The sequence below is a fragment of the Cotesia typhae genome, unplaced genomic scaffold (genome assembly GCF_013202065.1).
Source record: "Cotesia typhae breed Kobodo isofemale line unplaced genomic scaffold, CoteBio_Ctyphae scaffold_13, whole genome shotgun sequence".
In the NCBI taxonomy this organism is placed as follows: Eukaryota; Metazoa; Arthropoda; class Insecta; order Hymenoptera; family Braconidae; genus Cotesia; species Cotesia typhae.
In genome coordinates this window covers 769,344-783,022 of record NW_027423774.1, presented here as the reverse complement: position 1 = coordinate 783,022, position 13,679 = coordinate 769,344, and the positions used below count along the sequence as shown (strand labels likewise).

The window sequence follows — 13,679 nt, the reverse complement described above, 5'->3', positions numbered from 1 at the left end:
CAAAGGTGGATTCCTCTTAAGCTTCAGGTCCCGTACCTTAGCCAATGACGTTACGCTAATAACGACGCCATCCCCATGTTACCGGCTAAAACGATTGGTAGTTGTGTACAGTTGTATATTTTTCAGCGTGTCGTGAATTTTTTGATAGACAGTTTTATTGAAATCATTCAATAAAAAAAAAAAATCGAATCATGGCTAAATTTGATCTTACGTTAAAAATAATTCCATACCTGGATCTACATTTAGGTTTTCCACTCTTGGAGTACATAGATACTAAACGGGTAAGTTATTTTTTGCTACCCATGCTGTAGTTGAGGTTATGCCAATAACTTTTCAATTAATTTTATTAATTATTAATTTAAAAAATATAATTATTTTTACATTTAATTTTATTAATTTTTTTCGCAGATCTATGACGAAAATGAACTACTTCACGCTAAACTCGGTATACTCAGCAAAACTAACATGCTTGATTATGTTATTGATATTAGAAAGCAGCTGTATCCTGATCAAGAAGTATCCGAGGTAATTTTTTTTTTGTATTTAAATTTTTAAATAAAATGTCTGAATTACAGAAAAAAATTTTTATCATAATCTAAATGCATTTGTATTAATAAATAATTTTAGAATGTAGTAAAAGATTTTTTATTTTTCAAAGAAAAATTGTTTAATTTAATTCAACTTACTTAAAATAATAAAAATATCTTATTTAACAGGAACTGAAGATGCGTCGTGCTGAGGTTGTTAAAGAACTTGGAGTTTTACAAAACAACGTTTCCAAAGTAGTTGGGTGGATGAATGATGAAGAAGTTATGAAAAAAATGGAAGAAATGCGTGACTCCAAAGCGCTTAACAATTATTTGGTTCAAGATTTAGAAGTAAGTAAATTAATATATTGCATCAAGTACGCTTAAATTTTCATTAAAAAAAAAAATACTAATAACAATTTATTCAATCTAGTTTAAAATTGAAATGATGGATGAACTCGTGAAACTAGCCAAGTACCGTTATGAATGCGGTAATTATTCTATTTCCACTTCGTATTTGTATTTCTACTTGTTGATTATGCCGCCAACTGACAAGGTAATTAAAAAAATCTTTAATATTTAATAATGACCATTATTAATCATTTAAAATTATTATTAATAAATATTATTAATTTTTTTTGTTTAGAATTACTTAAAAGTTCTATGGGGTAAACTGTCGTCGGAAATTCTTACTCAGAACTGGGATGCTGCATTAGAAGACGTTTATAAATTACGTGAATTCATTGACAACAGTGCTCTGGGTAGTCCTGCTCACATTCTTCAGCAGCGCACGTGGTTAATTCATTGGAGCTTATTTGTTTTCTTTAACCATGTCAAAGGACGTGACGCACTTATTGAACTGTTTCTCTATCGCCTTAAGTAAGAATTATAATTATTATTATAATCATTATGTTTATTTTAAAATAATTATTCAATGTAATTAATGAATTTTTTTAGTTACTTGAATGCCATTCAAACGACTTGTCCCCACATTCTTCGTTACTTGGCAGCTGCAGTTATCGTAAATCGTTCTAAGAGATCAACTCTAAAAGATCTTATTAAAGTAATTCAACAAGAATCTTATACATACCGTGATCCAATTACTGAATTTTTGGAACATTTGTATGTAAATTTTGACTTTGAAGGAGCGCGCCTTAAACTACAAGAGTGCCAGACAGTTATTCTCAATGACTTTTTCCTAGTTGCTTTGTTAAATGAATTTGTGGAAAATGCAAGGCTGATGATTTTTGAAACTTTCTGTCGTATTCATCAGTGCATCAGCATCAGGTTTGTATTTTAATTTATTTATTCAATTGTTTACCTTTGGCATTTTCAATTAATCATAAATAATTATTCATTTCAGCATGCTTGCTGAGAAACTCGACATGAAACCAGATGTAGCGGAATGTTGGATTGTTAACTTGATTCGTAACGCCCGACTGGACGCTAAAATTGACAGCAAACTTGGACATGTTATTATGGGTGTCGAACCAGTGTCTCCATATCAACAAATAATTGAGAAAATAGAAACATTGAGCGTACGAAGTGAGGCATTGGAAAACCTTATTGAACGTAAATTAAAAGTTAAAAGCCAAGATCGTGGCGGTATTGTTTGGAATTAATTTTTTTACAATATTAGATAAAATTTTCAATTAAATAAAAAACATTGATTTTTTTATCTAAAACAATTTCATTTTTTTAAATTGACTCTAATTTTCTTTTGTGGATTATATTATTCAATAATTCTTCAAGTTATTCATGTAGAATTTTTTAAACATTTTAGTGAAAATAAAATGCAATTTTAATAAATTTTTAGACTGCCTTTTGAAGTCATTCAGTGACATAAATTTATGAATTATTAAATTAATGTAATTCAGAAGTTATACGGGACATAATTAAATAAAATAAAATTCATTGCTGTGCAATAGAAAAAAAAAATAATGTAAATTTTTGTTCATATTTACAAATGTATAAAAAGAATAGATAATTATTTCTATTTTTACTAAAATAAGTGCTTTTGTACAGGTGTAAATGTATGGATGAATAAATTTATTATTAATAATTTAATTTGTAATTATTTTATCCTCTAGAGTCATGGCTGATTTTAAAAATAGAAAAAAAAAACTTTCTTGAAACTAAAAATTTTTTTGGACTTGGAAAAAAAAAACAGAATTTTTACTATATTTTTTACTATATATATTTTTACTATACGCCCTTGTGGCATTTGTAACGTGATAATCAATTAATTACTTCCAATCCACTATTGCAATTGTCGGAATCTTCAAATGAAATAACCGCATGAATGGCGTCAAGGATTATATTAATTTTTCTTAATTTTTTCTAGGTCATAAATCATAAATAAATTCTCTAGATAAATAGAGAGATAAGATTTTTTGCGACCGAATCAGTCGTATTCTTAAATTAAAAATAGACAAGTCAATATGTCAGTGATCGTTTGATCAGAAGTGGTTTTTCATAGCTAAGGGGTGGCTGAGAAATAGTTTATTTTCTGAAATCCAAAAATTTCGTCCAAAATAGTAAAAAACAGAAAACTCATTTTTTTTTTTATTTTTGAACTTGTGTACAAAAATCACCCGTTCAAATATTTTAATCACATCACCTCAGTATAAAAATCAATTAAATTAGGTAATGTATTGAATATAATTCAGCATCAATGAATTTTCCAGTTAGATAAATATTTAAATTATAAGCTGCTTAAATGTGTGAGAGTGGAAATTTATTTATTCAAAAGCCGCATCGATTAGATGATAACCCGTTTTTCATCGTATATATACAGAAACTCCATTATCGAAATTTCGTCGGTTATTTATTATTTTATGCATGCACGCGCATTATACAGATGCGGATGTGTGCGTTCGTGCCTGCAAATAATTATATTGCTTATATCTTCCCCGATAAAATTGATGGATAAGGCATTATTTAAGGCATTAAAAAAAGTATATTGAGGCTAAGCTCGGATGAAAGTTTCTGATCAATAAATCCAGTAATTACCGAGTTATTTTATGGACTTCCACAAGATGAAACTCAAGTGCGAACTGAAATAGTGAGATCATAAAAATATACGATTAAAAAAAAAAATAAAAAGGATTACCATTGAATAGTTTTGTTCTAATAGGTTCGTGAATTCGAATGAGTTTTACGACTCAATTAAAAGCGTTGAAATTGTCAGGTATCACAATATAAAAATCAAAAGATTTAAACTTGTCTTACTGTATGTCTGCTGGTTTTTACGAGGCACTCATCTGTTATAAAAATTATCTTTATGAGATGGCTGTCTTTGCTACGCCACATCATACAATTTAATAAATAAGGGTTGCAAGAATTTTTAACTTTTTTACTTAGTCATGACTTATTTTTGTTTTAGCTCCAAAAACGTGTAGTTGTATTACGAAATCTAATGTTCAAGAATTCACATATTTATGAGTTAATTATACACTAATAGCTTACTAAATTTTCTTAAACTGACGTCCTTCATAACTGACTTACAATGTTAAAAATATTTAAGTGAAAACTTATAGATCACAAGGTTTTTCCAAGATAATAAATGTATACTAAACAGAAAATTTATCAAAGAGTTACACGTATCTTTGTTTGTTTGTTTATATTTATTAAAAATTGGCATACACGAATTACTACATGTAGTATGAGTCAATTTTATTATATTGGATAATTTGGGAGTTACTATGAAATGACGCGTAATTACTCTGAAATTCTGTGGGATGTGCCAAAAGACTCCGGAATAATGATACAAAGGATTCAACATTACACAGTAAAAAATTTTTTGTCATTGTATTGAGTGTTAAAATTATTGTGTAAAATATTATTACACTCTAGTGTGTAGAATTAAAAATTCTCATGGGTTAATTTAATGATTTAATACCCTAGAATGTTAAATTCTACACACTAGAGTGTAATAATATTTTACACACAAATTTTAACACTCTGCACAATGACGAAAAATTTTTTACCGTGCGAAAAATAATTTATGACAATATTTTAGAACATTCAATGACTAGTAATTGTTTTTTTTTTTTTCTAATATTAAAATCTATTTAATAAATTAATTTTTTTTTTTTTCTTTGTATAAAATAAACCGTAAAAAAGATTGTTATATTTTTTATCGTACAAAAAGTCAGCGAATTATGAATCTTAGTCGACAGATAAATTTAGCGCGGCGTTTACGGCTCTTTCAATTGACTTTTATCTCAAATTTAGCGAAACTCTGATTCGAAATGTCGAAAATAAATTTAGTATGACGTTAAAAGATTCTCCCCGCATGAATATACACCGTCCTGAAGAATGTGGATTACTACTATCGTGAGTTATGCAATGACGTCTCATTCATTTAGACGTAGAGACAACGTAAATAAGATGGTTCTAATTCCGAACTTCCGTGCGAAGAATTAAGACGTTGAGATTTACCATTTTCAGTAATATGAAAATTATTTTTTGACAATTCACTATTACGTAGATTCAATATTATTCATTTTATAATTTAGACGAATTTATTTGTTTATTTATCAAACAAAAAGACTCATGATTTTTCATAATATTTACAGAGATTCTCTTTAATTAATGACATCGAAATGATAAATTTATCATTCCAATATGAAAATAGTATTTTATGAAGAGACAGGAATTCTGACGTTTGTTTTTCTCTAAATTTAACTTTCATAGCCATATTGTAACTAAAAAATAATTCAGACACAAATAGATTAATAACCAATTTAAGTCTTGAATAAAAAAAGATCAAAGGCGTATAAATTCATTAACTCAAACGGATTTTCGTATGTTTAATAATTTATTTATTTTTATTTCGTTGTATAATTTTTTAGAATTACTTTTTTCAATTTTTTAGATTAATTTTTATGGCTTTGCTATCCATTCTAATTATGAAAAAATTTTTACTGATAAAAATTAATTTTGGTCAAGTAAAAAAATAAAAAGTTTGAATTTTGAACTTAAATCAGTCTAATTTTTTTTTTTTAAATAAATGGCCAGTTTTTAGTTTCGATTTTTGAGCTTTAAATGGAACTATTTTAGAGTATTCTTTAAAACTTTTTCAAAATAATACCTTAATAATCTATTTTCCTAGTTTTGAGCTTATAATGATTTTTACAGTCTATTTTTATTAATAAATCGGCTGAAAATTTTGTCCGGGATAACATTTAACTACTTTGTTTTATTTTATTCACCTAAATTATTTTATGTATGATGAAAGACAATTAATCTTTCTTTTGTCCTAATAAGAGCGCAAAAATAATTCAATGTGAAGAAATCAAGTGAGAATTTTATAACGATTGATTTATAAAATACTTTTCAGTTTATCAATTTTTTAAATTGAGTTATTAATGTTGTAAATAAATTTAAATTAAACATTCTTAAAATTGCATGTAAAAATGATCTTTAAAAAAATTAAAAAAAATATTCATCGCATGAAATTTGTCATAGTGGCGAAGAGGTGATTACAATAATTGATGCAAACATTGCTTGAATAATCATGTCATTGTTCATACGCTTGTTGTATTTACAGGTTTATGACCAGCAGCTTTATCTTAATACAATTAAAATACTTAAACATGATAAACAATAAATAATCATTCAATATAAATGAATGGTATGTTATACCTAGTGTACGAATTCATCGAGGCGTCATTTCCTGTCACAAAATAAAACATTACTTCCGGCGTTGGCCTTAAGCACTTTTAAGTTTGGCATCCAATCAAAGATACAGATTGGTTTGAAATTGGCCCAGAAAATCATCCGAGTGAGGTAATGAAAATATTTTGTGAGCGAGAGATGGTAGATGCCGAGACTTTTTCACATTTTGTGTGGATGACTTTGTCGTATTTCAGGTTGTTATAAAAAGACTTGTGAATACTTGGGATAAAGTATTCACGAAACGTTTGCCGGAGCGACGTCTTCAACGTCAGTGTGAAATTATTTTAATAACCAGCCGGGTGCACTCAATTATTTATTTATTTTATTCCAAATAAATAATAACATTCACTTACAGTATTTTATACTTTCACTTACTTTCCATTTTATTTTAATTTATAAATAATACAAAAGCTTCCTATTGTGCCCTACACACTTCAATATGTCTTCGGTATTGTTTGTGAGTATTAGAAAAATTTTTTTCAATAATAAATTATTGATGATTAGATTAAATTAGATGACAGGATAATTTAGATTACAATTTATTATTTGGCAAATTAACATCTTATTGGTGAATGATTTTATGAGTCTTACGTACGGACAAATGAACAATAACAACTCTCGTGCAGTTATCACGTGTCAGATGAATGTAAAGTATGAATTGCGTGACAGAAAAGTTGTCATGATGCCATTGATGTGACTTTTATGGTAAGATCCAACCACAGGCTGGCCAGTTGGAAATCATCCAAAATTCCTTGGTTGTTTCACTGTTTAAACGCTGAGATCTACTATCTTATGTAAATCAAAGAATAATAGAAGTCATTGTAGCGTTATAACATAAGTTATCAGTTGTTTTGTTTGTATAATACCGATTCAACGATTGTGTTTTCAATTAATTATTTATGGGTTTGAAATAAAAATTATATTCGTATTCATTACAAAGTTATCAGTTATAATATTAATTAAAACAGTTTTATTGTTAATGCCAATGAAAATTATCCACAAAGCTCAAGGGCAATGTCAACGAGTCATTGTCAAAGATTAGAAGCCTTATATTCCAAGCTTAACTTTCTGTGAACGATAAAAATCAGTCGATCAGATCAACTGACAGTCACAACGCTATTCTTCATTTTTGTATCAATTAATTTTGACTAAGCCTAAATGTTTTATTTTTTAGAATAGTGAATTTTTGTATAACGTCAATTGAAATTTTATAAAAAAATTTAATTTTTGAAATTTTAAAAGTGCTCGTTAAATTCTGAAATAATAATAATTAATCTCGGGATAAAAAAAAAGAGCCATATAAAAAATCAGTTTCATTTGTTGTCGCTTAATGGATCGCTTGTTGTAACGGGATTTTTTTTTAGAACATCTAAGACATCACATTGAGCGAAAGATTCTTTCAGGAATGTTTATTTTATTGTTATTATTATTATTATTATATCTATTTGGATAATTCGTTGTAGACGGCACTATGGTTTTCAAGAGATAAGATGTTTACATTACACATATATTAATAAACATCTGCACTCAAGTATGTGCTTAGTATATTTAGAATATATAGCGAATAGCAAGGACAAGGGCATTACGACGTGTTTACAATATGTTCAAAAATTTATCTCCAAGACAATTCTATTTAAAAGCACCGTATCTTATGAATTACGAGTTCTATAAAATATTTTTATCATCAAAGAAATAAATTTCTTAGTTGAAAAAAATTATTTTTTAGATTTTAATTTTGCTGTTATAAAAAAAAAAAATTGATGAAAAATGTTCAAAAATTGATCCATTAAAATTTTAAAAATGGTTTTTAAATTATTTTGTTTTTAATAAGTTTTGAGGAAAAATTTGTGTGGTTAAAAAAAATTAAATTGTGAACATTTTAAGCTAAATTATAAAATTTTGAAGTTTATGAATGGAGTTATCGTCAAAAAATTAAAATTTTCATGAGTTTATTAATCCAAACATGTTTTCAAAAGTACACTTTGAAAAAAAATAATTTTACAACACCATAAAAGTAAATTTAGTTTAATATTTATTTTTTAGGAATCATTGAGTGACAAAGTAGCATTATTTAATAAACAAGCTACCAGTCACGAACTAAGCCAACAACAGAATCCTTTCACAAGTGGTATGAACCTGGACAAACCGAAATTTTCCAAAGAAGAGTATGGCAGGTAAATTAAAAATACAAATAATTTTGCTAAATTAATTAATTAATTAGGGATGATAAAATATTTATTTTAATTAAACAGACCAGCGGCGGGATCGCTGTCAGATATTCGCGGGCGTAAAGCAACAGCTCATATTCTGAAAGAAATTCTTGAACTCTGTGATGTTATTTATCAGAACGGACAACCTTGCAAAGATGATCCAAATATAACCGGCATTACTTTTGGAGATTTATTCAATATTTATGTGGCGATCAGTGACAAATGCGTCGGGCTGTTACTGAGAGCTAGAAAACAAGGCTTTGTTCAATTTGAGGGCGAAGTTCTTTTCCAGGTAAGCAAAAACAGTTTTTTTTTTTATTTTTTTAAATTTTATGAGTCTTAATTGTTTTTTTACATTAAAATTATCATTACAGAGACGTGACGATGACGTACCAATTTTTCTAGTTAAACCAATCGCAGAAGTAAGGCAAATATTGAAAGAAAAAATTGAAGAATCGAAACGCGAAACAATGCTTCACTGACAAAGGTTTAATTTTTTAAAAGTTATTGTTTAAAATAATGAAAATTGATTTTTAAGATAAGGATGAATGTTTTTGTACATACATTTCAGCTGTACATATTTTAAGAACTTTTTAAAGAATATATTGTTTATCTGATGTGATATATTTTAGAGAATAAACTTTTTGTTACAACTTTTTGTATGTTTTTATTTATCTTTGACTATGTTTAAATATTTATAAAGTATTAATCATTACGGGTTACTTAAAAATCTATTTATTAATTAGAAGAAGGTCCTCAATAAACCATAAGACCAATTAAATTCAATTATCGCATAGTTTATATATTTATATACAATTACTTTACATTGCGCATTTTATTACATAATAGAGTTTGAACATAACAGTAGTGGTATTACAATAATAATAATAATAGTATCAATATAAAAAAATTAAATAGATAGCAAACCCTCGCGCGACTTATCAATGGAAGGCCTAGTTTAAATTTATTACTTTGTTTTTTTGAACATATTTTGTAGGTACATTAATTAATTCAAAAACACTCCTTAACCCAATCAATATACATTTAAATAAGTTGGCAGTAATATTCATTGTCATAATATAGATCAGAAATTCATTTTTCAAATGTTCAACTATTTTCCAATTAACTTAATAAATTTTTATTATTAGGCTTGCTTTTTTTTTTTTTTTTGTCCAATATCACTAACATACAATGGAAGAAACAATTGATTAAATTTAAAATCACAATCACTAGACGTAGTTGATACTTGTAGTGTTCCGATAGCTTATTATCGTAGACTGATATTACTGGCCGTACGATATGTTCAATAATAAATTCGATATGTTTCTGATACCTTTTAATTTAGAAAAGTAAATACATCAAAAATTTTAAATATAAAGTCATCAGAGATATGTAAGTTTGCCTTTAAAGGGTTTTAATTTTTTTAATATTTACCAAAAAATTATAATTAAAATAAATTTTTTAAATTAATATAATTTAATCATTTAGGTATTATTTTTCGTTGGATGTAACATTAAATTTATTTATTTATTTATTTATTTATTAGTTACTTTGTGAACTATTTGTTCATTTATCTGATAAAAGCCGATGGCAAGGCATGTGCGTAATATTTATTTCTCTATTCAGTAGGCTGTGCTTAATATTTTAATGTTTACAAGCTTTTTTTTTTTTTTAATCAAACATTATTATTATTAATAGTATTATTAATATTATTTATCATTATTATTATTATATACTATCATCTAAATTGTAGTGTATGTAGGTTGTTTAAACTCGAAGCGTATGCACGGAAAAAAGAAAACTTTAAAAATTACATTATAAATAAGTAATAAGTGTCCCGTTGGATTTAAAACTAAAAAAATTACAGTTCGAAATAACATTTTTGTAATTCAAACTTTTAATGTTAATTTTTGAAGTTTTTAATGTAAATATTACATTTTACAATGTAATTCTTATAAAATCTTTAATAATTACAATCTGAAACTGTAATTTTTCCAATTTTCATATCAAGAAGCACCGCGTTAAATTATATACTGTAATTTTTCTATTCTTTTTTTTTCCGTGTGCTTACAGTGAGTATTTAATAACAAAAAGTAAAAAATAATGGAGTTTGTGCCCTTCATAAATTTACTTTTGCATTTAAAATTTATATTAATTACACTTGACAAGCAGTGATACTGTAGAAAGTCGATAAAAAGTTATTTGCGTCATAGTCATAGGAAGAACAGTTGGAGTTAAAGTTTAAATTAAGCCATGGATAATATTGAAAGGCCCATTCGTGATTTAGGTCATTAACAAATATTTTTTTTTTGTTTTCACTAGTGACAATTAAAACATTGCTATTGTATCTACATACTCCATGACATATATTCACTGTGAATTTATTTTCAATAACTTATTCGCTAACACAAATCACACATTCGTTCGTTTCATTAATTTTTAATTAATTTTTTCTTTTTTATTTATAAATACGCAGTAATTATACTTTTATGTCACATTATTTTATTTTATTTTATTTTATTTTTTTTTTTACTCTATCCAGTGTACTTTACATATCCATTCACATTACATACCAGCATATTGTTCATTATTTATAATAATAACAACTAATTAATGTAATTAAGTACAGTTGTTATTAGCTTATTGTTATTGTTATTATTATAGTCTTTATGTCTCTATTCTTTGCGTATTTATATAAAAAGCTTCTGCTACCTCAAATAATGTGATTTATCGAGATAAATCAACATTCCTTTTAAGGGGAAACACCACTGGGGCGATCGAAAAAAAGAGGCGATTTTCGGGAATTTTTTTCACAAGGAAAATAAAGGGATTTTAGGATCGGATTTTTTTTATTTTATTAAGGGTACATTAAAGATTATTACCCTAAATTTTTATTAAAAAATATTTAATTAGTACAAACTTATTAACAATCCCGTTTAATTTAAAAAATTTTTATTTTAATGATTTTTTTAGCCGGGTTAAAACAAAAAAAAAAGTAAGAAAATTTTCAATCAGTCGCAATTTTTTTAAAAATGAAAATTTTTTCAAAAAAAAATTTAGGGTAATAATCTTTAATGTATCCTTAATAAAATAAAAAAATCCGATCCCGAAATTCCTTTATTTTCCCTGTTAAAAAAATTCCCGAAAATCACCGCTTTTTTTCGATCGTCCCAATAGTGTTCTCCCTTAAATACATATTATATATATTTTAAATTCCATAATTTTCTACGATAACATTCAAACACCGATTTTTTAATCAATTTCATTTATTTACTTTTTTTTTTTTTTTTTTTTTTTTTTTTTTTTTTTTTAATCAGTCTTGGTACAATTAATAACGTTTTAATGTGCGAGTTTAACAATTTGTGCTTAAATAAGACGACATATAATTTTTTTTATACTTTTTAGCTTTTTTTAAGGGAATATAGATTTTTTTACGTTGTTATAATGATATCATATTAAGTCATTCACAATGCACGTAATGTTAGACGACTAAAATTAATTTTTTATATTAATAAACAATTATTTATATTTTAATTTAGCTTAAAAATATATTATTGTCCTTTAATGAAAATGTAGCACTTATATTTTATTCCTATCTTCACTTATCATATAACATCGCTTGAGTATTTATTATTAATTATTTATTATGGTTATTCAATAATGAGAAATATCAAGCTGTTTATTTTGAATTTTTGACATAATTTAAGCCAGCTGAGGACTTGTTATTATAATGCAGCATTGCTTCACTAACCAAGCTCAATATAGCTTGTCGAGTAAGCACCAAAATTATCGCATCTTCTCAGCATGTTGATGATATATTAGTATTAATATTCCTATTCGATCAGTTTAATAATGTAAATATTTGTTGTAGTTGAAATGAATCTTGGTACTTGATCTCCGTGTTTTCTTTAATTATTCATCTTGAAGTAATGCCCTCAGCCGATGATTAAAACATTAAGATTTAAAAACGTCAAGTTTTATCCAAACTAGGGATCCTTTGCAATTCTTGTTGATAGTAGATTCACCTATTTCTACGGTAACCACTTTTTAATCTCATTAAAATATTGTCACAGGTGATACAATAGAGTTGCATTCTAAAATTTCATATCGCACACAGAATTATAAAATGTTGTACATGTTTCAGCAGTTTTACTGCAGAAAATTGTATTTTTTACATTTATTATCTTTTATTTTTATCAATACAATTAAATTCTGATTGTTTCATTTTATTTCACACATCATATTAATTGATGCTTCGACGATTAATTTTAATCGCCTTAACAAATTCATGATTTTAATAAATTAATATTATTATTATTATTAATTTTATTATTATTTAAGGTGTTTAATATATATATATTTGACTCGAAGATCAGTGTCATTAATTAATAAAGATAGATAGTTATTATTCTAAGCTGAATTACCCGATCCAAATTTTTGAAGACTAAATAATTTTTTATTTTTATTTATTCACCATAATATTTTATTGGTATAAGGTCTCATATCATCAGAGAAAATTTAGGTGAAAATAACAATTATTTTTTTAGGAAAAATTATTCAGTCTTCAAAAATTTGGATCGGGTAGTTCGGCTTAGAATAATAACTATCTGTCTTTATTTATTTATTTATTATTATTATTATTATTATTATTATTTTTATAATTATGATAAATAAATTATTTATAGTTAAGAGATTGACAATTCTCATAAAAATATATAAGAGATGTCGATTATTAACTAATATTTGATATTTCAAAATATCATTTTTTATATTATTATTATTATTATTATTATTATTATTATTATTATTATTATTATTATTATTATTATTATTATTATTATTATTATTATGATTACTGTTATTACTAATCCAAAATTCTCGATATAGAGTTTGCGATGCTGTGAATATCGATAAAATCGGTAGTACACTATCACACGTCATTATCATGGCAAAATTCGATCTTTCTTCTTGCCAAAGGCAGTCTTCTTTTATCAACGATAAAGTCAGTCACGCAACCCTTGATTCCTTTATGGCCCGGCTTTCCGCCAACAAATAATTTCCCATTGGTTGTTAAGAGAGAGATTTCCGTGGCAACTTTTATGGGAATTTCGTCATCAACCTGGATTACCGTTGCTTTTCGCCGACGTGCGGCTTTAATGTGATGAAAAATACCATCGTTAACTTTTTTCTGCAAAAAAAAAGGAGAATAAAAATAGACAATGATATTATAAAAGAATAAATAAAATTAATACCACAAAAC

General features: G+C 26.1%; 3 protein-coding genes across 7 annotated transcripts in view; 2 read left to right on the top strand and 1 right to left on the bottom strand.

The window, feature by feature from the left end:
* Positions 1 to 53: 53 nt before the first annotated feature.
* Positions 54 to 2,336, top strand: LOC141534240 (eukaryotic translation initiation factor 3 subunit E-like). Its single transcript, XM_074253465.1, has 7 exons — positions 54 to 281; positions 409 to 525; positions 717 to 878; positions 961 to 1,083; positions 1,174 to 1,406; positions 1,485 to 1,814; positions 1,891 to 2,336. Exons 1-7 carry the CDS (start codon positions 192 to 194, stop codon positions 2,147 to 2,149), a joined length of 1,314 nt encoding a protein of 437 aa, XP_074109566.1. The 5' UTR covers positions 54 to 191; the 3' UTR covers positions 2,150 to 2,336.
* A 4,104-nt stretch (positions 2,337 to 6,440) lies between these two features.
* Positions 6,441 to 9,075, top strand: LOC141534211 (actin-binding Rho-activating protein). The gene is made up of 4 exons (XM_074253412.1): positions 6,441 to 6,666; positions 8,253 to 8,383; positions 8,462 to 8,711; positions 8,794 to 9,075. The coding sequence occupies exons 1-4, from the start codon at positions 6,649 to 6,651 to the stop codon at positions 8,899 to 8,901; spliced, it is 507 nt and encodes a 168-aa protein (XP_074109513.1). The 5' UTR covers positions 6,441 to 6,648; the 3' UTR covers positions 8,902 to 9,075.
* Positions 9,076 to 9,200: 125 nt separating this feature from the next.
* Positions 9,201 to 13,679, bottom strand: part of LOC141534210 (agrin) — a 123,283-nt gene continuing 118,804 nt past the window's right edge. For 4 of the 5 annotated variants that reach the window (XM_074253407.1, XM_074253409.1, XM_074253410.1 and 1 more), the window contains one exon: positions 9,201 to 13,607. In XM_074253407.1, the coding sequence (XP_074109508.1) occupies positions 13,350 to 13,607 (258 nt within the window). In that variant the 3' untranslated portion in view covers positions 9,201 to 13,349. The remainder of the gene's footprint in view (positions 13,608 to 13,679) is intronic. The other variant, XM_074253408.1, reaches the window with a different exon arrangement.

Coding starts and splice junctions, on each gene's coding strand:
- LOC141534240 (XM_074253465.1), top strand. CDS start 192: ATGGCTAAATTTGATCTTACGTTAAAAATAATTCCATACCTGGATCTA. Junction 1,407..1,484: donor CTGTTTCTCTATCGCCTTAA/GTAAGAATTATA, acceptor GAATTTTTTTAG/TTACTTGAATGCCATTCAAA. Junction 1,815..1,890: donor CATCAGTGCATCAGCATCAG/GTTTGTATTTTA, acceptor TATTCATTTCAG/CATGCTTGCTGAGAAACTCG.
- LOC141534211 (XM_074253412.1), top strand. Junction 8,384..8,461: donor TCCAAAGAAGAGTATGGCAG/GTAAATTAAAAA, acceptor TTAATTAAACAG/ACCAGCGGCGGGATCGCTGT. Junction 8,712..8,793: donor AGGGCGAAGTTCTTTTCCAG/GTAAGCAAAAAC, acceptor TTATCATTACAG/AGACGTGACGATGACGTACC.